Source organism: Notolepis coatsorum (assembly GCF_963971535.1).
Source record: "Notolepis coatsorum genome assembly, chromosome: 8".
In the NCBI taxonomy this organism is placed as follows: Eukaryota; Metazoa; Chordata; class Actinopteri; order Aulopiformes; family Paralepididae; genus Notolepis; species Notolepis coatsorum.
Window position 1 is genome coordinate 129,194,146 of NC_140172.1, and position 25,800 is coordinate 129,219,945.

A 25,800-nucleotide genomic window follows, 5' to 3' on the forward strand; every position below is an offset into this window, starting at 1 on the left:
GCCACACCTCCTCCCCCTCCCCAGTCACACAGGGGGTCCCCCAAGGCTCAGTCCTTGGCCCCCTGCTCTTCATCTGCTACATTCTCCCCCTTGGTCACATCATCCGTAAATACCACCTCAACTTCCACTGCTACGCTGATGACACCCAAATCTACATCAGTACACAATCCCCCCACAGCCCACCCCTCAGTCACATCGAATCCTGCATTACCGAACTCCAAACTTGGATGACACACAACTTCCTCAAATTGAACAGTGACAAGACTGAACTTCTCATTATTGGCACCAAAACCACCCTCACCAGATCCGGACCCATCACACTCCACCATCACCCCCTCCCCCCTAGTCCGAAACCTTGGTGTTTTGGAACCCACCTGTTCTCCCTTGCCGTCAACCCCCCCCCCCCCCCCCCCCTCCAACCTGATTGATGTCTGTCTCCAGTCTTTTTGTGCTATCATGCTGTCTTCCCTGTTCCCCCCATGGTCTCATGTTCCTTTTGTTTTTGTTTCTTTGTTGTTTCTTTGTTTTTGTTTCTTTCCTTTTGTTTCTTTGTTTTTACTTTTGCTCCCGACTATCGTCAGCGACTTCGGGTTATTGAGAAGCGCTATATAAATTAAATGAATTATTATTATTATTACTATCGATAATCTAGCGTTTATTTGAAAACGATTCATAAATAGGCCGAAATTAAAACGTGTTTTGTGTATTCCACTAAAGGGCGGTTCCTGCAGAATCTCTTTTTTTTCCTGGTCGTTTTTCAAAATGGTATAAAACGGAAATGTACAGATTAAAAAACAATCCGTTTCGACAATGTTGACTGCAAACAAGTCATTGATAAGCGACGGGCGTATTAGACACAGCCATAATTTAAGATATAGTTTATGCGTTTGCAAATATGCTCGCCCTCTCATTGAATAGAAATCCACTAAATAAAGCAGTTATAATCTCGTACATATCCCTAAACAGTAGGGGTGTAAGTAACGGTACACAGAAGCCACGGTTCGGTACGTACCTCGGTATTGCGGTCACGGTTTGGTACAACAGGAAAACAATATTTATAATTATTATATATTTATAATAATTATTATTATTATTATTAAATAGAATAATATTCTATAGGCTTGCCGTGGTAGTCAGTGATACTGGTGTCATTCTGTGTTCAGCATCCACTGAGTAAATTAATTGCCTACTGCCCGTTTAACGCCCAGAAAACAGTGGAGATGGTAGTGGACTTCAGGCGGAAGGCAGCCCCCCCCCACCCCGATCATTCTGGGAGGCACCCCGGTGGCCTCTGTGAGTCCTGCCGCTTCCTCGGCATGACAATCTCCCGGGACCTGAAATGGGAGCTGAACACCATCGCTCTCAATAAAAAGGCCCGGAAGAGGATGTACTTCCTACGTCAGCTGAGGAAGTGCAGGCTGCAGAGGACCATGATGGTCCAGTTTTACACCGCCATCATCCAGTCCATCCTCACCCTCTCCATCATCACCTGGTTCCCTGCAGCCACGGTCAGAGACAAGGCCAAGCTGCAACGGGTGATACGCTCGGCGGAGAGGGTGATCGGCCGCCCCCTTCCCTCCCTCGAGTCCCTACACTCCACCAGGGCCTTGAGGAGGGCGAGGAAGATCATGGCAGACCCCGCCCACCCGGGTTACAACCTCTTCAACATGCTCCCCCACGGCAGGCGGCTACGGCTGCCCAAGACACTAAAGTCCCGCCACAGACTGAGTTTCTTCCCCTCAGCAGCTCGCCTGGTAAACGAGTCAGGTGTCCCCCTGCTCCCCCCCTCGATGGCGAGCTGCTAGGGCTGGACTTCTGGACTTGAACTCTGTGTTGCACTGTATCCATGTCCCCAACCACCGCACTTTCACAGTCTTATTGTTGTCTCACTGTCCTGTCCTGTCTTGCACTTTACTTAAAATTATTTATTTACTGTTGTATTGTTCTTAATTGTGAAAAAAGTATGCACTGTAATGTCAAATCAAGTTCCATTTTGTACCTGTATAAAATGGCGAATAAAGTAATCTGAATCTGAATCTGAATTAACAATTTATGCAACAACTTAGTTTCAGTTTCCCTTGTAGAGAGGATTTAACTTAACGTGAAGCCGAGACTGAAGAAGACTAGAGAACAGATGATATGATGTTACACAACAATGGCAGAGGATTTATCAATATTTTGGATTTAAACACAGTAGCAGCAACTGGAGAGGAGCTCAGATGATCTGGTGGTATGTAGGGGTGGGAATCACCAGTTTCATCATGATACGATACGATATCGATTCTTTGGACAACGATACGATATTTGCCGATATCACAAAGTCTCTCACGATACAATACGATACGATTAGATTCAGGTGCCTGCGATCGATATGAGATGATATCATATGCCCATTTAACACAATCAGTAACATTTAGATCAACAAAAAAAAGGTAATGAAAATATCATTTGACATTTGTATTTTTGAGCTCTTCCAGACATTTAAAGGAAAATCAATCTATTGTTTTTAATACAAATAGACCTCCTGTTCACTGTAAAGTGCCACGTTTTTATATATTGAGCTTTAAACTTTAAGCTACATTTTTTGGAACTCAAAACTCACAACCTCCCTCTCCCAAACCGTTCCTACAACAATTTGTTGATGTTGCATGATCATGTATAGGCCTACATTTATTATGTATTATATTGTTTATGTTTAAATAACATTTAAACATCAAACTCCTCTGACCTCATCTGGTCTTTCCAAAGACGCGCGCACACACACACACACAGAAAGGGAGAATGCTATGCTGTAACATCTACACACACGGAGCTACTGCTGTTGTTCTTGGGCGGATATGAGACTCACCACAGGATTTTCAAAATAAGAGTATCGATATGAATCGATCTTATTACATCGCATCGATCCGATTCGATTGTTGATAATTACATCGATGTATCGATCTGGATCGATGTATCGTCCCACCCCTAGTGGTATGTAGTGCTTTTTTCAGCTGAGAGTCCGCGGGAGAAAGTTGACATGTGTTTGTGCGTGTGTCTTTCCATTGGTTACCATTATTGGGCGAACAAGAAAACTAAAGAAAACTGCTAAATTGTAATGACCCTGCTGCAGGGCTGTACGTTAACTTTTTTTGCACATAGCACTGGTGCTACAGAGGTTGATAGTTTTGTAGCACAGGCCAAAATCTTGTAGCACAAGTATAAAACGTGTTATATTTGTACAGTCACAAATGTGCCTATTGTATTTGTGTTATTTAGTTGCAGTGCCATGTTTGGCTGTCATTTTCATGCTGACAAGTTGACATCACACAGCCAGACACGTTACGTGTAAGGAATTATGGGATTTGGTGTTGGGTGTATGGACTCTACTAGGGGTGGGAATCACAAGTTTCATCACGATACGATATCGATTCTTTGGACAACGATACGATATTTGCCAATATCTGCCACGATACGATACAATGCAGGTGCCTGCAATCGATGAGATGATATCATAAGCCCATTTAACACAATCAGTAACATTTAGATCAACTCAAAAAAGGTAACAAATATAATTTGAAAAAAAAAATTGCTCTTCCAGACATTTAAATGAAAAACTATTTGTTTTTAATACAAATAGACCTCCTGTTCACTATAAAGTGGCACGTTTTGATATATTGAGCTTTAAACTTTAAGTAAAAAAAAAATTGGAACACGCAACCTAAAACCCCTTCCTCTCCCAAACCGTTCCTGCAATTGTTTTATGTTGCATGATGATCATGCATACATTTATTATGTATTGTATTTTTTATGTTTAAATATCAACATTATCTGTCCACCCTCAGTACATTTACTATCAATATAATATACTCGTCTGACTTCATATATTTTCAAACGCACACACAGAAGGGAGAATGCCCCCCCCCCCCCTCCTTCCCAGTCCCCACTCTGCTGTTCTCCATCGCTCTGAACAGGGCTTTAGCTTGTTGTTAGCTTATGCTAAAGTAACGTTAATTCCGGTCTTAAACACGACGTGGTCATAAAGGAATGGCGAGGATTGCAAAGCATGTTATATGCATTTGACCCGTTGCGGAATAAAACAGCAGGGATTTGTTTTGGGTCGCGAAATAGGCACACTAGCCTTGCTATGTTGCAATGTGCGTGTTCCAGACGCTACTGCTACTACTGAGACAAGTACTGCTGTGTGCTGTAGAGCGGATATGAGTCACGACACCACGGATTTTCAAAATAAGAGTATCGATATGAACTGAGCGTAGCTAGCTGCCGGAGCCATAGTTATTATAGCTGGAGCTGGGCTTAGGCGGAAATGAGACCCGCTACAGGATTTTCAAAATAAGAGTATCGACATGAACCGAATGCCTAACGCACCAGTGCTACTGAAGTAAATCCATTCATCGCACAGACCGATGTTGCTGTAGCACGTGCAATATATATCTCGCACTGTACAGCCCTGCCCTGCTGTGTTACAAACATTTAATTAATTCATCATGGATGGTTTTGTTTTAGGGACACATAGGCTGTAGAAAACGGGAAGGGAGGAGGGGAGAGCCGAGTGCAGTGTCAGTGCGCGTTGTTAATTATGTCCACTTGTCATCTACATTTGGCAATACAAGCTTAATATTCAACGTTAAAGATCAATGTAAGCCAGTGTAAAGTAAAGGCATAGAGCATATTGTAAAATGTGCAACCCTACTTTCACCTAGTGGTATTATGCGACGTATTCTTCGTATGGCTGCGCGTACCGCACCGTGACGGCTGTACCGTAAATTCACGGGACGAATACACGTACCGTTACACCCCTACTAAACAGGGTTCCCACTCTTTGAGAAATCATCTTCCAGGACATTTCCAGGAATTATCTTGACAATACAGGACAGTACTTGCTCACAAACGATCATATAATTTACTGTTAGGCCTAGTATCGACACATTTAACCCCAGGTTTATTCCTCCTTTTTTTTTACTGATGCACGGTTCATGATGAAGTGTCTCATGTTCATTCCAGGTGCTACACCCATCACTGCTAACTGCGGCACGGTGGTGTAGTGGTTAACACTGTCGCCTCACAGCAAGAAGGTCCAGGGTTCGATTCCCGCTTGGGGACCAGGTTTCCGCGTTGCCAGGTACCTAGGTGGGGTATCTCCCAGGCCTTTCTGTGTAGAGTTTGCATGTTCTCCACGTGCTCGCAAGGGTCCCCCCCCCCCCCACCCCCCAATAAGATAAACCCAATAGAAAAACATGCACAACAGATCGCTGACGCTGTCGTGTCCCTGACCAAGACGGGCAGGAGCACTTGGATTGGTCCCCGGGCGCGGCCCTCGCCAACGCCCTGCCTGCTCCCGGCAGCCCTTGGGGGGGAAGGACGATGGGATGGGTTAAGAGCAGAGCTCAATTGCATCGGCGACCCTGAGAGACAATTGCATGTGTGTGTGTGTGTATTCCTCTGTGTGTGTGTGCCGCCCATTGCATGTCGTATGCCGAATAAAGACCTCTCTCTAAAGAGGTCCTGCATTATTATTATTATTATAACTGTGCAACAAGGTCATCTGGCCTCCTCTTGTTGTTAGCAACAACTCCTGTGTGCCAGCAATTCCTCATAAATGACGTACGTTATTTAATAGGTAAGTAGCACTGTGCTGTACATTGCTGTAAAACTCAGATTATGTTCTTTTTAGCTGCACAAAATGTATGATTTGTAGTCATTATGGTTCGACAAGGTACAATAAATACCATGGTGGCCAAAACAAAGGGAGTGTGTGCCACAAATTGGACAGTGACGCTATAATCCTACCAACAGCCGCGTTTCAAACTAAATGCAAAGTTTACATAGACCATCCGAGTGAGAGGCTAAAATACAATTAAACATTTCCAGGAACAGATTTCTTCTTGGATATTTGGTTATTTTAATTTGGTTTGAGTTTAAGATTTGGAACATGTGATATCACATATTCCAGGAAATATAAAATACAGTTCAGTGAAATTACAAAAACAATATATATACATCAATATATACAATATTTCCTGGAATATGTTGCGTTCATGGCAATTCGGAACTGGAAAACCAACACATTGAGGGTGGCATTTTTATTCACTGTGATTAGAGTATCTATAATGCTTTTAGCACGACTGTACTATTATTTAAAAAAAAAAAAAAAAAAAAAAAAAAAAGGGGCAAACTATAGCTAGCTGCAGTAGCCACCTCTAGTAGTGGCACTGATCCAGCTAGTAGCTACCATAACACAACTCACACTTTTCCATCCTGAATGCTAGAAAGTTTGATCTGGTTCCAACTTGCAATGAACGCATCGTTAATCTACACACACTGCACATCATAGCCACATTAACCTATCTACATATCAACTCCATTACCCCAAATCTGGGCCACTAGTCATCAGTTATAACTGCCCAAAAATGATTAAGAGTGATGCAAATGTGGTCTTCTGAGATCACGATTTTGTCATGGAGGAAGGACGAACCAAAACAGGGCTGAGATAGGCAAGTGATTGGCACAGTAGAAGCTGCAAGAGTCTCAACAACAACTAGCCTGAATAACCACCACTGACTATTTGAATGACTTAGTTTAAATATTCTTTGATCAGTTGATACAACAATATGTAAGGGATAATGTATAGCTACGAGGTCATTGTCGCAAAATAATTTACCGACACAGAGTTTAGAATACCGAGGCGCCTCGCCGAGGTGTTCTAAACGCAGTGAAGGTCAATTATTTTGCGACAATGACCGAGTATAGCTATACATTATCCCGCTTATTACATGGCTAACTTACTAACAATATACCTAATTCATTTTACACCATCGACAAGACGAGATCAAATGCAGACGCAGTTGTTCTGTTCTGTGGCTCCGCGCTGTCATCGCCGGCAGCTTGCACTGATGAGTGCAGCTGTGCATATGCTGAGCAGCCGTCATGACTGCGATCTAAATGCTTGATTGCACCGGCTGCGAACAGCGGTCATTATTGCTCGGTTGCCCCTGACAGCGGTCAGTTATCGAAAAATAACTGACCGCTGCTATGGGCAACCGAGCGCTATTGACCAATCACAATCAAGCATTTTTGCGAATGTTAAAACGCCATGTAATAAGTATACAATAACACCTTCTGGCCCTTTTCAACCCAGAATTGACACTTGCAGCTACATCTTCAAACATTCACTGTTGTCAGTTGAAAAGTTATTCATTCTACCTTCGGAAAATAGCTACACATTTATTTTTTACCTGAGAGCATGAGAACTTTTTGTGTTTACTTACTGGACGAATGGTTCCAGAACCACCCTCAACTGGGTATTTAGGGGGCTGAGAAGAGCCTTGGGCTGGACCTGACAAGAACAGGAGATGCTGATAATTAGCATTCGCAAACTTTATCATGTGCTGCTACAACTACCAAGTACCAGCCCCTGTTCCATTCTGGCTGACTAAAGCAGTAATGTGGAAAGCAATATTCACACAGAGGCCATTTTGCTCTCATGTCTTCCTCAGGTTCATTTCCACCCTATTCCCACCAAGGAATCCCAACCTGAGCATGACATAAGAGCAAAATGGCCACCGTGTGAATATGGTCAATGGGCAGGGCACTCAGAGGGCAAAAATACTATCCAAAAAGGAGGTGGGGATGTGATGCACAACAAACTATTTATTGGGTACTAGGGCTGGCCGAGATTAGTTGAATAGTCGACTAATCGATCGAAAGGAGCCGTAGTCGACTGCCAACCTCTTCGTCGAATGCAAAAAAAAAAGTATATATATTATTATTATTTTTTGTATCATTCTTTCCAAAAGCAAAGAGGCCTAGAAGCGTGGCTAACGCTAATGGCGCGCATACCAGAGAGGCTAACTGCCTAAGAACTATCCCGTCGACTATTGGCAAATTTCGGCCAATCAAAGTCGACTATACAAATCCTTAGTCGGGGACAGCCCTATTGGGTACTTTTGAGGATCACTTCAAAGTCCCAATCTATAAAGGCACAAAATATGAAGTCTGTGAAGAAGGGTACACAGACTGCTGTGACCTCACCTCCACTACCATTATTTGCAATATTTAACAACAATGCATAGTTTATATCCTTCTACCACTACACTGTGAACTGAATGTGCAATACTGCTACAATACTGTCACCTTTGCCTACTTCTTTATTCTTTATTTTAGCATTAAAGTTTTTTATATTTTGTAATTCTAGTTTAAGTCTATAATTTGTGATTCTGTGTGAAGGGGGGACTAGCAAAGTAAGACTTTCATTGTACATTGTAGCTGTTTAACTGTGCACGCGTGACAAATAAATATCTTGAATCTTGACCACAAAACGTGTTACTTCAGGCATGGGACAAGGTTTGTTGTGCAATACTGGCAACTCGTCACCCTCTTTCTAGTGCGATAAAGAGAATGGATCTTACTCTGCAAGGGGCTTTTGAGTGGCGCAGGCGGCGGCCTGTGGTGTCCGTTTACGTAGGACGGTGGTCGGCCTATAGGGGAGGCTGTGGCGCTGGAGGGGCTGGACTGAGGGGAGGCCAGGTTAGGTGTCTGGAGGGGGCTGCTCTGACAGGGGCTGCTGTGGAAGGGCCCTGGCTGGAAGGGGCTGCGGGGGGAGCGGTCGCTCAGGGCTGAAGTAGAGGGGGAGGCCTGCAACACAAGGACATGCAAGAGAGTCAAATTAACAGTGAATTTCAAGATGCTGAAATGTCTATTAAAACTATCATTAGTCGACTAATAGTCAAAGGACTTTGTCGGTTTGAATTGTTTAGTTGTAGTCTGTAAAATTGTGTTTCCTATATGCGAAAATGCAGAATGACCTCTTTTAAATTGAGTGCTTATCAGAGACCTTGCTCATGGGGGAAAAAAGGATAATAATAGACTAACAAAATATTGGTCACAAATATGTGCTTTAAACAAGTAAAACAATCTCCCTGTGCAGTAAGCAAATCTGGTTCGGCAAGATTTCTTGAAATAACAAAAAATATCTAGGGTTCTCTCTCCTGATTAGATAAAGAGGGAACGGGGATACCAGAAAATGTATTTTGTGTTTACTGGAGAGTGGGAAAACGGACCCATGTTACCGACCATGCCCTCTATCAGTGATGGCTGTTCACAACAAAGCGTCTACCTGAGCGCTGCCGTCTTTCTGTCCGTCTGCGTTCTCGCTGCCAGAGTTCAGGTCCTCTACCAGGACGGCCGGGAAGACGCCGACGGAGCCGTTGAACTCGCCCTCCCAGAAGCCGTCGTCCTCGTGCGTCTCCCTGCTCAGAATACGGATGATGGCGCCCTCTGGGAACGACAGCTCATCATCCGTCTGCCCCGCGTAGTCATACAAGGCCTTCGCAAAGGACACTGGGAGACAGAGAGCGAAAGATGAAAGACTAATTATAATAATAAACACAAGTGTGCAAGTAAAACACCTTACCTATATCCGATTATCCGTACAGAGCAGTACAATGCAAAAAGTAATTTGCCAAGCTAAGTTAAGATAGGGTTCCATGGCTTTCCTCATCTACCCAGTGACCATCAAACTCACACGGGGTCAATCCTGATCATAATTTTTTCAATGATGTTGCCAAGGCAGAACGCTTCCTTGGACCCGAGGAGGGCGTTTGATTCCCAAGCTCTGGAGGGGGATAAGACCCATTCTGGGAAGGGTACTTTTTATTTATGTATTTATAAAAATAAAATAATTTCCTTGACTTCCCCCATTTTTCATTTTCCTCCATAAATGATAATGAATGGGCTACTTGGATTAGGGCTGATTGACCATACTAGGTGTACACATAGGAGGGAGGGGAGCGCGGTAGTTGCTGTGCCCTTCTATCAATGTTCACAGACAATATTTTTTGGGGGGTGGGACAGGTCCGGTTTGTTGTATTCTTCCTCCTACTTGTGTAAACTTGTATAACTATACTATATCTTATATACCCTAAAGAATGGATAGAACAGAACCTCTTGTTACTACGGGGGCTGCTGGAATGTGGCTACAGTGTGCCGACCTTGAACGCCTGTGAGGAAGAAGTGAACCACTTCTGCATGGTTTTAACTAGGGATGTCCGATATTATCGGCCTACCGATATTATCGGCCGATATAGGCATTAAAATGTGATATCGGAAAATATCGGTATCGGTTTAAAAAAATAATTATTTTATTTTTTTTACATTTCTATAACCTTTATTTACCCAGACAAGCAAGTAAGAACAAATTATGATTTTATTTATTGTCAAAAGTATGCATAATGTTGTGTTAATTCCACAACAAGAGATATGTAATGTTAATTACCTGAAATTATTCCATTTTTTGGGGGGGAAACCCTGCATATATCGGTATCGGTTGATATCGGTTTATATCGGTATCGGAAATTAAGAGTTGGACAATATCGGTATAGGTAAAAAAGCCAATATCGAGCATCCCTAGTTTTAACCCTTTCCTATCACACTACCAAAGGAAAAGCCATCATACTTTTTTACTACATTTAAACTACATGTGTAATGTATAAACATATAAACCAATGATTAAGTATATGTTTACTGTATTGTACATGTATGTATATATATATCTATATCTATCTATCTGTAAACTTAGACCAGTGCAAAATGCACAGTCATGACATTGATGTATGTAGTAGGGGTTTTCCACAACACAAAGTAATCTGTTACTTTCCTAGTTACAGTAACGACTGGAAGAGGGAGGAGTGGTTATCCTTACTGATTGTGTGCTGTTTGGTTGATAGAATGACCTCAATGTTTGCAAACCAATAAGTAAGAAGTTTTGCTATGATGCAAACTGGGGGTAGGTAATGTAATTCCAGCCATGCACGCTGATTGGTATTGTACTATCAAAAAAAGGAGTGTTTATCTGTGCTTACTATATGACGCTACGGACCTGTGTATATAAGGTACTGCTCGCTCGCTCTTGCTTGAGACTTTTTAGCACCAGACCTGGTTGAGCGGTGTATTGGAACCTGGTCTGGCCATTTTTCAGAGTATTCCTCCCCATGAAGATACTCTTTAGATTTGAAGAGCTATGCTCTTAGCTAAATCTTTTAGATGATTTTTAAAAGAGAGTTCTTATGGTTCTTTTTGAGAAAGATGTTGACTACGATGTTGTTGTTTTATATTCCTGGATTGGATTTTTCCATGACAGTATTTTTGTAACTACTTTTTCTAATTAAATCAACTTTGTTAAAATACTTTTATCCAACTCGTGGTCTGCGTTCCTTTATCACCCCATCACAATCTTTCAGGGCGCTTGATTAAATCAATTGCTGGTTACTGCTTATAGCTAAAGTTATATCAATGACTATTCAGTAATTCTTACAGTACGTCTGTACCCGGGTTGGAGTAAAAAAATATGGCTTCGACGCGGATACCTTTGTATTGAGTGTTTTCAACCTGGCTTAATGGAAATTATTATTAATATTATACGCTAATATTACACCATTATTAATAGTACTATTACATAGTAGTGCTGTGAATATGACTATTCAATGAAAGGAGTTTTCCCAAACAGACATTCAGTTTATTACAAACGATGAAGAGGTTAACAACTCTTCTACGCTTATATTTCATATAAACTGGATAAAACCAACCAGTGACTATGAAATAAGCGTGATTAGGATTAGTAATTGACTCGAGAACTTGGCGAGTTTAGCACCTCGCTGGGGGATATCGAGCGGCCACAGGGTTCTATCTCAAATAGGAGTTGAGATAGATAGACACCTGTAGCTCTTAACAGTAGGTAAGGCATATGTACATAATATACAGTGTATATATATATATTAAGGCTGTCAAAGTTAACGTGGTATTAACACGTTATCGCCCGATTCTATTAACGCCACAATTTCTTTTAACTCACGATTAACTTTTAAGAAATGTTTATATTTTTTTTTGCTAGACTTCACTAGGTGTATTATTGATGCTCTCATTGATGCTATGTTTGTTTCTGAAGTGTGTGTGTGTGTGTGTGTGTGATATATATAGAGAGAGGGGGGTGAGAGATGAGGAACGGGGCAAGAGAGAAAGAGAGCTGGGAGTGTGTGTGTGAGAGAGAGAGGGGGGGGGTGTGATTACTCAGCCCTTGTGTGGGTGAATGTAACACGTTCCTAACGTTTTCTTTCCCCTATTATTTCATGCACACTTTATTCATTGTTTTAAATTATTATTTTCTTTTAAGTTATTTTGTGCATCACTCTGTTTTGAATTTGATGCAAATTTGCAATGCATGAGGGTCATCCTTTTGTGTTAAATGGCTGCATAAAGCAAGCATTTGTTGACTCATGTTGATAAGAGGATTAAAACTTGGAACTTGAAAAAGATCTGTTTAACACTTTAAGGACCAGACACGAGTATATACGTGTTTCGATTCCATGCGTTGTGGACCAGAGCCACGTATATACTCGTGGCAAGTTGTTATTGTTTTATTCCATATTTATAACGCTTATTAGGTACCCGATCCACTAGCAGGATCTTTCCACATATTTGATTTTTCAAAACATGCAGTACCGGCCAGATCCGCTTAGGGGTGCCATCGCTCCACTGCAGTATCATTGATGGGATTAAAAAAAAATAAATGCATCACGTCCCGTGATGAAGGCCGGGAGGTTGCGACCCCCTCTGCGTGCCCCCCTGTCTCCGGAGGTCTCGTAGTGGTGACCGGAGTGCCGGACGTCCCGCGATGATGTCGGGGAGTTCGCGACCCTCTCTGCGCCGCCCCCTATCTCCCTGTCTCCGGCTGTCCCTGAGCAATGACCGGAGTGTTGAATGTCCCGTGATTAAGACGGGGAGGACGCGACCCTCTCTGCGCCGCCCCTGTGCCTCAAATAGATTCGCTATCAGCTCTATCTTCAATCTTTCAAAATGTTCAGTTGCTATCGCTATCAGCTCTATCTTTAATCTTTCAAAATGTTCAGTTGCTATTGCATGCACTCATCTGTGTTTCACTACACACTTGAGTGCATGCTTATCAACTGTCCGTCTGCAACACTACTATCACCGACATCTAAGAAGGGAGATCCCCCCTTGAATGGCCCTTCTAAGGTTTCTCTCCTCCACACTGCCTGTGGAGTATTTTTTCCTATTGTTAGGTTTTAGTGAGTTTTTCCTTACCTTCGCGTGGGGTATGTCTGGGAGTGCTTGCATTCTTTCATTTATTTGCATTTATTTTAAATTTGTTGGACCTTATGGTGTCCTTGTTCTGTTCTTGACTTATTGTTATGTTTTCTTCTTGACTTGTTTAAAGAAGACCTGTACGGCCCATGGGGACATTAACGTGTGTTGTTGGGCCTTATAAATAAATTTGATTTGATTTGATTTACAGTCATGTGGGCGGATCATAGATCCTTGATTCCAAACGAAGCCCCTCCATCTTGGATCAGCTTGCCGGACGTTTTTTTCAGCGTGGAATAATGGGATTTATGATTAGCCAATGTGCATATCGATCTACCAGAATCCGATGACTGGTGAGGAAATGCTGCCGGCGATCACATGGCCTGACGGTAGGATAATATTACCCCAAATTACAGCTGGATTGAACATTGTTTTATAACCTAACGTGATAGACTACAGACATTTGCTACCGGAACGCACACTCTATTGCTAATCAATAATACTGATCGGCGTTCCCCGCCGCCCCCATTTCATCCATAGATGCTCTGTAATAGTCCGGATGCTACGCAGTTTGTTTTATTTCATTCATATATATACAGCAGAAATGGCGTTTGATATAATGATGCCAACGTTTAGCCTTTTTTGCAGCCTCCTGCAGAAAAGCCTAGACAAAAAGCGCGATATACCTTATATTCACGACGCTATAAAATGACAACCAACCGATGGATTTTTATTTTCTTTAAGCCATTATGAAGGCACGGTTTATGCACTCAAGTGACAATGAGAATGGACAGATAGCAATACTATAAATGATATATAAAGCTCTTAGAAAGTACATCGGTTTGTTTACAATCCTCTGTCCTCTGAGGCCTAAATCGCCGCAGGGCTCCGGACGCCATAGTGTTAAGGTTGCTAATTTTTTTAAATGCGATTAATTTGCGATTAATCGCGAGTTAACTATGGACAATCATGCGATTAATCGCGATTAAATATTTTAATCGATTGACAGCACTAATAAATATATATACATCTATATCTGTACAATAAAGTAATATGATATCTCATCTTATCTTAAGACTTCTGCAAGGGTTCTTACCTTGGAACCCAGTCACATTAAAACTCGATAAAATAGTGACTGCAACTTGTTCCTGTTTGCGGACGACTCAGCCCTGCTGGTCTCTGACAAGAACAAGTTACAGGTTGAAAAAACCCTCAGCTCGGAACTAGGCAGAATCTGCATATGGCTCGCTGATAACAAACTATCATTACACATGGGCAAAACAGAGTCCATTCTCTTCGGTTCAAATAACAAACTCAGCAAGACCGACGGCTTCTCAGTTACAGTGGGTGACAATATTGTCACAAGGAAAGATGAAATTACCTACCTGGGTTCCATCCTAGAGGCTAATCTCTCCTGTGACAAAATGGCATCCAATGTAATAAAAAAAGTCAACCAACGAACTCGATTCTTGTACCGGATCTCCTCTCTGGTAAACAAGAATACCCTGAAGACTCTGGCAGGAGCACTCATTCAGGGGTACTACGACTATGCTTGCACCTCATGGTACCAAAGCACCTCAAAGGCGCTAAAAACAAAATTACAAACATCTCAAAACAAACTGGTCAGACTACTGCTTGACCTTACTCCTAGAACCCACCTCACCCCTGCCCACTTTGACAACCTAGGATGGCTTAGAGTAGATGACAGAGTACAGCAACTTGCAATGGGCCTGGTCTACAAGATACACTACACGACCAAGGTACCCATGTACATGGCAAAATACTTCCCAAAGGTCAGTGAATACCACGATCACAACACCAGAGGGAGCTCCACAAATCATGTTAAACCCAGATTCGGCTCAAACAAGGGACTAAACACGTTTCGCAATTATGCCACATCAATGTGGAACGCCCTACCCAAAGCTGTAAAGGAATGTGGATCACTACCCACTTTCAAAACCTCTCTCAAGAGACACCTACGGGAGACTGCAATTCAACACTGGCCCCTGTAAATATCCTAACCCAACCCCCTCCAATGTACAGTCAGTTACCTAGTATGGTTTTGTCAATAGTCCAATGTACAATTTTGTTTGTTTGTACAGAGTCTCCCCCCCCCCCCTCAATGTACAGTTTTGCTTGTTTATACAGTGTGCCCCCCCCCCCAACCACCTCCAATGTAAATTACCCAGTATGGTTGTCAATATCCCAGTGTACCCAACCCCCCCCACCAACCTCCTCCAATGTACAGTTTCTACGTCAAATGTATATACTCCCTTTTCTTGACTCCTTCTGTATCACAAACAGTACTGTATTTGCAAATCTGGTATGTCATAAATGTATAGATGTAGCAGTACTGACTATCTGTATGTCATGTATGTCATATATGTCCTGATGAATTGAAAATGGGGGACCCTGGTGTAAACAAGACGAAAGTCTTTCTCTGGTCTGCATCCCCTTAACAATTGTGTGTATTGAGCTGTACTGTATTGTACCCATTCTGCAATCTGTTAATAAAGTTTTCAATCAATCAATCAAACCCACCAGACCAGAGATCAGCCCAGCGATCCGGTTTAAAGGAACACGCCAACATTTTGGGAAATTAGCTTACCATCTTCTCCAGAGAGAGACAAGAAGATAGATACCAGTTTCCTCTCTGTGCGTTCAGTAGAAAGCTATTTGGCTTAGCATAGCTTAGCACAATGAATGGAAGCGGACAGTGCCGGTTAGCCTTCGGGAGAGGCGTTAGTGGTATCCATCTTCTTGTCTCTCTCTGAAGACGATAAGCTCATTTCCCAAAATGTTGCCGTAAACTAAAGCCTAAAGTAACCGTGGCATTCCCCCTCACCGCTGGAGTCGCCGTTGACGGTGGAGGTGGAGGTGGGCAGCAGCTCGGTCTCGGGCTCGGTGGAGTTGCTGGAGGAGTGGGAGCGTGCGTCCAGGGCGGCCAGGGACTGGAGCATGCTCAGCAGGCTGTTGGAGGAGGGCAGCTGGAGGTACTTCTCTGGGACGTAACCCACCTGGCCGCTGCGGTTCTTCGCCTGAGAAGACAGAAGAAATAACATGATGATCAGTAGGGCTGACCTTAGACATTTCTTTTGGCATTCGAAGCTTCGGGGGCCGAGATTCGATTTTAATTCGAAGCTTCGAGATTAAAAAAATATATAATAATAATTTCAATATTATATGTTGTGAGACTTGTACAGTACTTTGTTCAACTTTGTCAGTGCTGTAAAGTTTAAACCTTTTTAAATCTTAGACAAACGAAACACTTTGCTTTCATGACATATTGTAAGCCGTCATTTGAGGCTTTATAAAAGCAGCACAATGAACACAAATCTGTCAGTGCCGAGTCCGACCTCATCTTAAATAACAAACAGCATTGCTTGTTGTAGTTAACAATGAGAGGCAGAGTTGATTTAGCAAAAAAAAAAAAAATTAATCTTTTAATATATTCTAATTTTATTTTCCCATTCGAATCCCATGCCCATCGAACAAAGCTTCGAAGCTTCAAAGTATTTAAGACAGCCCTAATGATCAGAGATGCAAAGGTTTGGGGCGCCAGGGTGGCGCACCACGTTACTGCACTGCAGACCTACGCGGTCGACCGGGGTTAGTCTTTGCCGCATGTCTTACCCCCCATTTCTTCTCCCGACCTTCCTCTCTCTGCTCTCCGTCGGTCATGTCTGACCTGAAAAAGCTGTAAAAATGCTAAAAATGTATCTTAACACATTGAGTGCCAGCAGGGGGCGCACTATTTATCGCTTGAATGCCAGCCTTTTGGGACTGATTTTCCGATATTTCATGATTTTCACAGAGCTATTTCTATATTCTATATTATGGCTATGTGTCTAATACGCCCGTCGCTTATCAATGACTTGCGTAATACACACAACACGTTGTCATTTTCCGGCTGATTTATGAATCGTTTTCAAATAAACGCTAGATTATCGATAGTATATGTGTACTTATGCACGCTAGAGAAGTGGGCTGAAAAATCTATTATCTATGACCTGGTCAGCGCTAACGTCATATACACACATAGGGGACACGTTGTGAAATATGTGAAAAAACATCCGATTACCCCAAGACTGGTAAAATAGATTCCTTACCTCAGATCAGATGTTCTGCAAAAAGATTATTCCAATTCCTGATCGCCATTCCAAATATCGATCGCGTTTATTGATCCAACGTTATGTACTCGAAACTAGGGGTGTAACGGTACACAGAAGCCACGGTTCGGTACGTACCTCGGTATTGAGGTCACGGTTCGGTACGATTTCGGTACAACAGGAAAAAAATATTCATAATTATTATTATATATTTATAATAATTATTATAATTATCATTATTAAATATAATAATATTCTATAGGCTTGCCGTAGTAGTCAGTGATACTGGTGTAATTCTGTGTTCAGGCATCCACTGAGTAAATTAATTCCCTACTGCACCTTTAACAACTTAGTTTCACTTTCACTTATAGAGAGAATTTAACTTCACGTGAAGCCGAGACTGAAGAAGACTAGAGAACAGATGACATGTTACACAACAATGGCAGAGGATTATCAATATTTTGGATTTAATAGCAGCAACTGGAGAGGAGCTCAGATGATCTGGTGGTATGTTGTGCTTTTATTTTTTCTCCGATCAGCTGTGAGACTCCGCGGTCCCGCCGGAAAAGGTTGACGTGTGTGTTCGCGCGGGCGTGTGTGTCTTTTGGTTAACATTATTGGGCTAACACGAAAACTAAAGAAAACTGCAACATTTTAATGGCCCTGCTGTGTTAAACATTTAATTGATTCATCATGGTTTTGTTTTAGGGACAAATAGGCTGTAGTAAACAGGAGAGGAGGAGGGGAGAGCCGAGTGCAGATGTCAGTGCGCGCTGTTGTTATTCTGTCCGCTTGTCATCTGAGACGTATTCACCGTATGGCTGGATGTACCACACCGTGACGGCCGTACCGTAAATTCGCGGGACGAATACACGCACCGGTACACCCCTACTCGAAACACATAATCCACGCTGCTCTGAGGGTCCCCAATGAATGCAGTAGTCTCGGGTTACATGCCTGAGAAGTAAAATGTGGAATCCGGAGTTTTCTTTTCACATGCATTTTCATTGAGTCCATTCCAATGGGTGCAATACCATCCGGGAGACGATGGGGGGCGGTATTTGCCCTTTTCGAGGTCATAGACAGTCCCAATGATAATAACTATTAAATAACGAGATTTCTCGTCATTGGCACTCAACGAATGGCGGCAAACAACGAGATATCTCGTCGTTGGCACTCAATGTGTAAAAAAAAAGAAAAAAAAAAAGAAAGAGATGCAAAGGTGGGTGTATTTATGTTATGTACAAATGTATCACTGTCCAAATGTGCCGACAGACTATTATTAAATTATCTTGTGTTTTGTCTTCTGAACAAAATAAGATATAATATGATGGTTTAACCTCAGTTTAACAGACAAAATAGGCATTATGTTGAATGCTTCTCATTGGGCGACAATGGCACAGAGGGTAGAGTGTCCGTCTGGTAATCGGAAGGATCCCGGTTCGATTCTGGCTCCTCCCGGCAGCGTGTCAAAGTGTCCTTGAGCAAGACACTTAACCTCTAACTGCTCCCGATGAGCGAGGTGGCACCTTGCATGATTGCCGTTGCTATATAAATGCAGTCCATTTATTTATTTTAACACGACGATCAGAGATGCAAAGGTTTGTGTGTATTTATGTTATGTACACACACAAGGGCGTAGGCACGTCTACAATGTATGGTCCTGTAGGGGTTAACCAACAAATTGTTGGTTAATAGAAGGATATATAAATCTTTTTTTTTACCTCTTTTGGGGAGGGAGTCGTCTTTCATATTAGCTATATCTTTTGAGGGGGACCTCTTCTCAATATTGAGGGGGACACCGAGATGCCCCACTATGTTACCCGTTTATTGCATAATGTTGTTTTATTGGATTCTATTATATGTTGTACTACTGTATTGCACATCGTTGCGGGCAAGACCAGCCGCATTTCATTGTATACTTGTATGCCGTGACAAATAAAACTCTTGACTTGACATGTTTTTAGCTGTATTTTTGATAGTCACAGTACAACAACATTGTTGCCAGACATCCTGGTATCCACCACATCTAGATACAAAAGTAAAAAATAATGAAGTAATATATTAAGGCTTATGTGTACGAGTTATTTATATAGCATTATAGTTAGCATGTAAGCGAATACCATTGGAGGGAAGGCAGGTAAATCAGTGAGGATGAGGGGGGAAACAACTAGCCACAGCTTATTGTGAAAGCCACAGCCCTTATTGTGAAAGCCACCAGCCACAGCTCTTATTGTGAAAGCCACCAGCCACAGCTCTTATTGTGAATGCCGCCAGCCACAGCTCTTATTGTGAATGCCGCCAGCCACAGCTCTTATTGTGAAAGCCACCAGCCACAGCTCTTATTGTGAAAACCACCAGCAACAGCTCTTATTTCTCCAACCAGTGCATTATCCATCTTGCAATGTATAAATAATTTTTCAGTCTCAGTAGGAAAGTTACTCTTTCCAACTCATGGATCATGATTTCAAGCCAATTCTCGACTGTAGGAAACTGTGTACCTTGACCCAGTCCTCCATATCTCCGTCGTCGATGACCTCCAGAACCTCCTGCTCCTCGATGGTCAACTCGTCCGGCTGACACGACTGGCAAAAGGAAGGAGATAAAGACTTCAGTGTCTTATTTTGTCTCCGTCTCAGACTGAGAGCATTTAAATGCACATTAATATTCCTATATGATGCAGATATTTTCAGTCACATTGAGATGAAGAATCTCTTTTAGGACAAGACAAGCAGCATTTAAAATGCACATAAAATTTACATACGCTACAACATAAAACGAATGCAGAATAAATACATAATAATAATAATAATAATATACAAAACAAGTCAAAAGTCAAGTGTTCAGGGCCAGTTAAAGGAAGTGAGATATTCAGAAACATAGACGGCTCCCATTTGACTCCGTTTCTGCCTTTGAGACAGTGTGTGGAATTTGTTTTGAATAGCAGAGATAAGCTCATATCCCAACTACGCAAAACCCGAATACAATTGCGGAGATATGTCAAAATGATCCAGGATACAGCGGTCATAAACATATTAATTTACTATTGATTTTTCAGTCTATTTAAGTTATATTTACAAGGTATGAATGAATGAATGAAAACTTTATTTAACAGATTGCAGAATGGGTACAATACAGTACGGCTCAATACACACAATTGATACAATGATTAATACACACAATTTGATGCAGAGTAGACCAGAGAAAGACGTTTGTCTTGTTTACATCAGGGTCCCCCATTTTCAATTCATAGTGACATTTATGACATACACAACATATATGACATCATGACATTTATGGTATAGGGACATACGTGACATACAGGTATATAGTACCGTTACATTTGTGACATATACGATATGCAAATATACAGTACTGTTCCCCATAGATCCTGACAGAGAGTATATACATATGATGGTGAGGAGACTGTACATTAGGAGGGGGTGGGTGGTAATACTACTATACCACATAGTTCTCACTAAACCATGTACACAGGGACATTTGGGATCAAGGACAGTAAAACAAAGATATAGACATAACAATGGCAGCATTCCATCAGGACATACCACTGCATCGGGGCCACAATCTAAATGAAAATGTAATTGAAATGAATGGAGTTGAATGAAGAGAGAAAGGCAGTTTTATATGATTTATTTTAGCTAAAAAGTAGCTCCATCAGTAATAGTCACCATAGTGAACGTAATCTTCACCTGCAACGTTTTCTTGTGTTTGAGCCAAAAATATATTTCAAAACAGCATTACCGGTACTTCATACCATAACACACAGAGAGAATCTCATTTATTCCCTCACATTATTTATGGTAATGGTTGTGTACAATCGTTCATTTTATGTCACCTAGATTATTGTGCACCAGTATGGTCCTCTGCATCCAAAGGTCAACTAAAGAAATTGCAAACTGCCCAGAACAGAGCTGCAAGGTTAGTCTTACATTGTTCCATGAGAACAAACACTATAACTATGCACCGGCAACTCTCATGGTTAACGGTAGAGAATAGGCTGGTTTTCAACACAGTAAAAATGTTCAGGAACACTGTCTTTTCGTCTCAACCTGTTTTCTTATACAAACAAATTGTCAGATGCAGTCAGGTTCATTCTTATTTTACTAGGTCAGCTGATGATGGACAGATTATGTTACCACTTCCTAAATCAAATGCTTTAAAGAGGACTGTTTGTTATCGTGCCATCAATCATTGGAATAACTGCCCACTGAACATAAGTAAATTGAATAGTAAAGTGTCTTTCAAATACCACCTGAGAATGCACTACTTAAATATGTGAGCAAAATATTCTGATGTTGATAATGATGTCTAAAATGTTTTACTGTTTTTAGATTATCATTGTTAATTGTGATTGTCATATGTATCTCATGTTGTTATGTTTTGTGTTTTCTGTTGTCTTTCTGTGTGGACCCCAGGAAGACTAGCTCGCCACTTAGGTGACAGCTAATGGGGATCCTTTTAAACAATAAACAATAAACAATCGTCAAAATGCAACATTGTTACTTTCGGATCTCAAGACGGCATATGCTCAGTCTCTCTGGCTTCTGTGTGTTTTTAAGTATTTCTTATCCTTCCTAACAATCCTATTTCATGATCAAGATGAAGATGCACACAAACACTGTATCCTGAATGAGACTTTAACCCGGGACATGATCTAATAGCCAGAATACTCATTGAGAATATTCCATCCCATACAAAAAAGCAGTGGAGAAAGGAAACCTTTCACCAGGGCACTTTTACATAGTGACCCTTACGACCCATCTACACAGTATCCTGGGGGAATATTGCATGATTCATCCATATCATTATTTACAAAGTTCCCAATGTTTCCATGTTGTAGTTACCTTGTAGGAGTAAAGCACTTTGCAGGTGAGCGGGTAGTTCCTCAGGGTGCTGGAGGGGCTGGAGCTGCTGTCGTCCAACACCTCCCCGCTGTCCTCCACGTCCTCCTCGTCCTCTCGCTCCAAGTCAGCCGTCCCCTAGGAACACGAGACAAGACACAAGACAAGTCACTTCTTCTGTGACAGTAAGAGTTATCTGGCAGCACTAAGCCATCAAAGCGAGCGAAGCAGGCTATTCTCGGTCCTCACTCCACATTTACAATGATGGACCGAACTTCCCACCAGTCAGGACGGCCGAAACCCACACAGCGGCACTGAACTGGTGGCTGCACTTGTGCGCCAATTGAAATTATTGTGCACTCCATACAAGCTCTCACCAGACACACCAAGCTTCCGGTAATCCCACAAAAAAAACAACGACTTGAATACAAAAACATTTAATATTATGTCATCTCCCGACAGCTGGGCTGCCCCCCCCAAAATGTAATACCTGTGAAAATTAAATTAAAGACTTTTTAACTCAATCCCCGCCAACAAGTTCAACAACGTTTATATATGTGTTTGGCCGACAACCGTTGAACGCCAACAACGTATATTTATACGTTATTTGATCGTTTTTCCTTTTTCCGCCCGATATTTTTATTCATTATTCATCAGGGGACCTTGGTGTTACCATAGGGAATGAGTCTGAGATCGCCAAAGTGCAATACCGGCCGCATCCAGATAGACTGCGGTATCGAGCACCCTTTGTAACCTTGTATCTTGGCCCGTGTAACGGCCAAATGTCTCCGGGCTCACTTTTCTTTGTCGGGCGAGTGGAGTGATTCTCTCGGTTGCATTGAAGCGTGTCAAATATCCCTGATCCATATGTTGTGGTGGGTTATGTCGTGGACCAAATGGACATCGGATGTACCAGATTGCGATCAAACAATTGGAATATTATTTTTGGAGTACTCCCGATCAAAGGTAAGGACTATCTGACGTCAATTTTAGCTTGATCGTGCAATGCTTTTATACCGATCGGGTTGATAAGCGTTTTTAGTGTTCAATACGAATGCCGTTACTGGCAATCAAATAATCAGAAACGACCCCCCCCCACCCCCCTTCATGCATTCATGATGAAACATAATACCTATGACATAGATTTTATTTGGGAATAGTAGCGTGTACAGGCAACGTTTATAGTAGAATTGACATATAAGGCTATAACTCAGCATTTCGGGAATGACCCCAGACCGCTCTAAAACCATACTTATATTCACCACGGTATAACACGGGAACGTATGGATGGAAACATTTATTCTTTTTCACATATTGAACAATAGATAGGGGATGTCAGATCGGCCATAGTATTGTATCCATAGCTATAATATAGAATATAGTTACAGCTCTACAAACAAGGTGACGCACTCCTATCTTTTAAAGCGTGGCAGTGCTAGAACGGGGCCCCGTCTAATCCCCGGCGGTCAATGAGTTAATACCTTTTGGTCTTAAATTGAGAATTATGAATTGAATACTTTTTAAGACTTTTTAATACCCCGCAGAGGCCAGAGCTGGTGGAAACGCAGCCTGACGGTTTAAAAACAGATGGGACCGGGTTGAATAAAAAAAATTGCTTGTTCCCATGTCTTTGGCATTTGGCATGTGCCATGCGCATGAACTTACGGACAGTGAGGGATCGTGGGTATTGAGGCTGGCCCAGCGCTCGTTCTCCAGCTCCTCCATCACTTGATTCATGGCGCTCTTCAGCCAAGTTTCCACAGCAACGCCCGCTAGTCTCAACAGGTCCAGACGAGCCTCCGCCTTCACCTTCACCGTCTGTTGGCACAATGACATCATGAACAGGAGACAGTAAAGAGTTAAAACGACGCCATAAAACCTTAAGAGACGGAAGCAGGCAAGCAAAAACATATTTAGAATCTGGGAATCTGGTACTCGGCTGCTCACTAAGGTCTAATGTGAGCCGTATGCATGCCTGCCTGTCTCTCTTGGCTTAAAGTTGATAATAGGTTGTCTTTTAATACACTTGTGCTGTTCAAGTTGGTCATGGGCAGTAAAACTCCTGTTTTTATACATAAACAGATTGTTTATAGTAATACTGTGCATGATCATTACACTAGACTAGAGGTTCCAGTAATGGGCAGCTTTATTTTTACCTGGTCCAAAAACCAACACTTTAAGGAGATATTTTATTTTTTAGATCAGACTCTTTGGAATAACCTGCCTGAAATCCTCTGCTGCATTTACAGTAAATTAACTTTTAAAAATAAACTATTTAACACTGTAAAGTATTTTTGTTTTCTGACTCTTTGCTCACATGTAATTTTAGCTATCTTATTTGTTAGCTTCATTATGCATTGTGTGTTGACTGTTGAGTACTGACATTTAATAATTTGGTTTTGCAACAATAATTGTTTTTGTATGTTTTTTTGTGTGGACCCCAGGGCCCCAGAAAAATGTCCCTCCTAGTTACATACATAGTCCTCATATCCATCCTAGTTACATACATAGTCCTAATATCCCTCCTAGTTACACATAGTCCTCATATCCCTCCTAGTTACAGTCCATATCCCTCATATGCCTCCTAGTTACATACACAGTCCTCATATCCCTCCTAGTTACATACACTGTCCTATTCTAATATCCCTCCTAGTTACATACAGTCCTCATATCCCTCCTAGTTACATACACTGTCCTAATATCCCTCCTAGTTACATACAGTCCTCATATCCCTCCTAGTTACATACATACAGTCCTAATATCCCTCCTAGTTACACATAGTCCGCATATCCCTCCTAGTTATATACATACAGTCCTAATATCCCTCCTAGTTACATACATACAGTCCTCATATCCCTCCTAGTTACATAGTCCTCATATCCCTCCTAGTTACATAGTCCTCATATCCCTCCTAGTTACACAGTCCTCATATCCCTCCTAGTTACATACAGTCCTAATATCCCTCCTAGTTACATACAGTCCTCATATCCATCCTAGTTACATACATACAGTCCTAATATCCCTCCTAGTTACACATAGTCCTCATATCCCTCCTAGTTACATACACACAGTCCTAATATCCCTCCTAGTTACATACAGTCCTCATATCCCTCCTAGTTACATACATACAGTCCTAATATCCCTCCTAGTTATAGTCCTCATATCCCTCCTAGTTACATACAGTCCTAATATCCCTCCTAGTTACATACAGTCCTCATATCCCTCCTAGTTACATACAGTCCCAATATCCCTCCTAGTTACACACAGTCCTCATATCCCTCCTAGTTACATACAGTCCTAATATCCCTCCTAGGTACATACACAGTCGTAATATCCCTCCTAGTTAAACACAGTCCTCATATCCCTCCATGTACGAATAAATAAATGATGATGATGAATATCCCTCCTAGTTACATACATACAGTCCTCATATCCCTCCTAGTTACATACAGTCCTCATATCCCTCCTAGTTACATACAGTCCTAATATCCCTCCTAGTTACACACAGTCCTCATATCCCTCCTAGTTACATACAGTCCTAATATCCCTCCTAGGTACATAGTCGTAATATCCCTCCTAGTTAAACACAGTCCTCATATCCCTCCTAGTTACATACAAACAAACAGTCCTCATATCCCTCCTAGTTACATACAATCCTCATATCCCTCCTAGTTACACAGTCCTCATATCCCTCCTAGTTACATACAGTCCTAATATCCCTCCTAGTTACA

The 25,800-nt window shown here is 41.8% G+C and overlaps 1 protein-coding gene across 1 annotated transcript in view; it reads right to left on the bottom strand.

Annotated features, from left to right (window-relative positions):
* Positions 1-25,800, bottom strand: part of LOC311233267 (F-BAR and double SH3 domains protein 2-like) — a 124,031-nt gene that overhangs the window by 6,284 nt on the left and 91,947 nt on the right. Inside the window, exons 13-19 of the mRNA XM_084320206.1 lie at positions 23,735-23,887; positions 22,073-22,207; positions 19,709-19,792; positions 15,944-16,136; positions 9,116-9,339; positions 8,409-8,634; positions 7,269-7,336 (exon numbers count right to left, since the gene is read on the bottom strand). Of these exons, the coding sequence (XP_084176332.1) occupies positions 7,269-7,336; positions 8,409-8,634; positions 9,116-9,339; positions 15,944-16,136; positions 19,709-19,792; positions 22,073-22,207; positions 23,735-23,887 (1,083 nt within the window). The remainder of the gene's footprint in view (positions 1-7,268; positions 7,337-8,408; positions 8,635-9,115; positions 9,340-15,943; positions 16,137-19,708; positions 19,793-22,072; positions 22,208-23,734; positions 23,888-25,800) is intronic.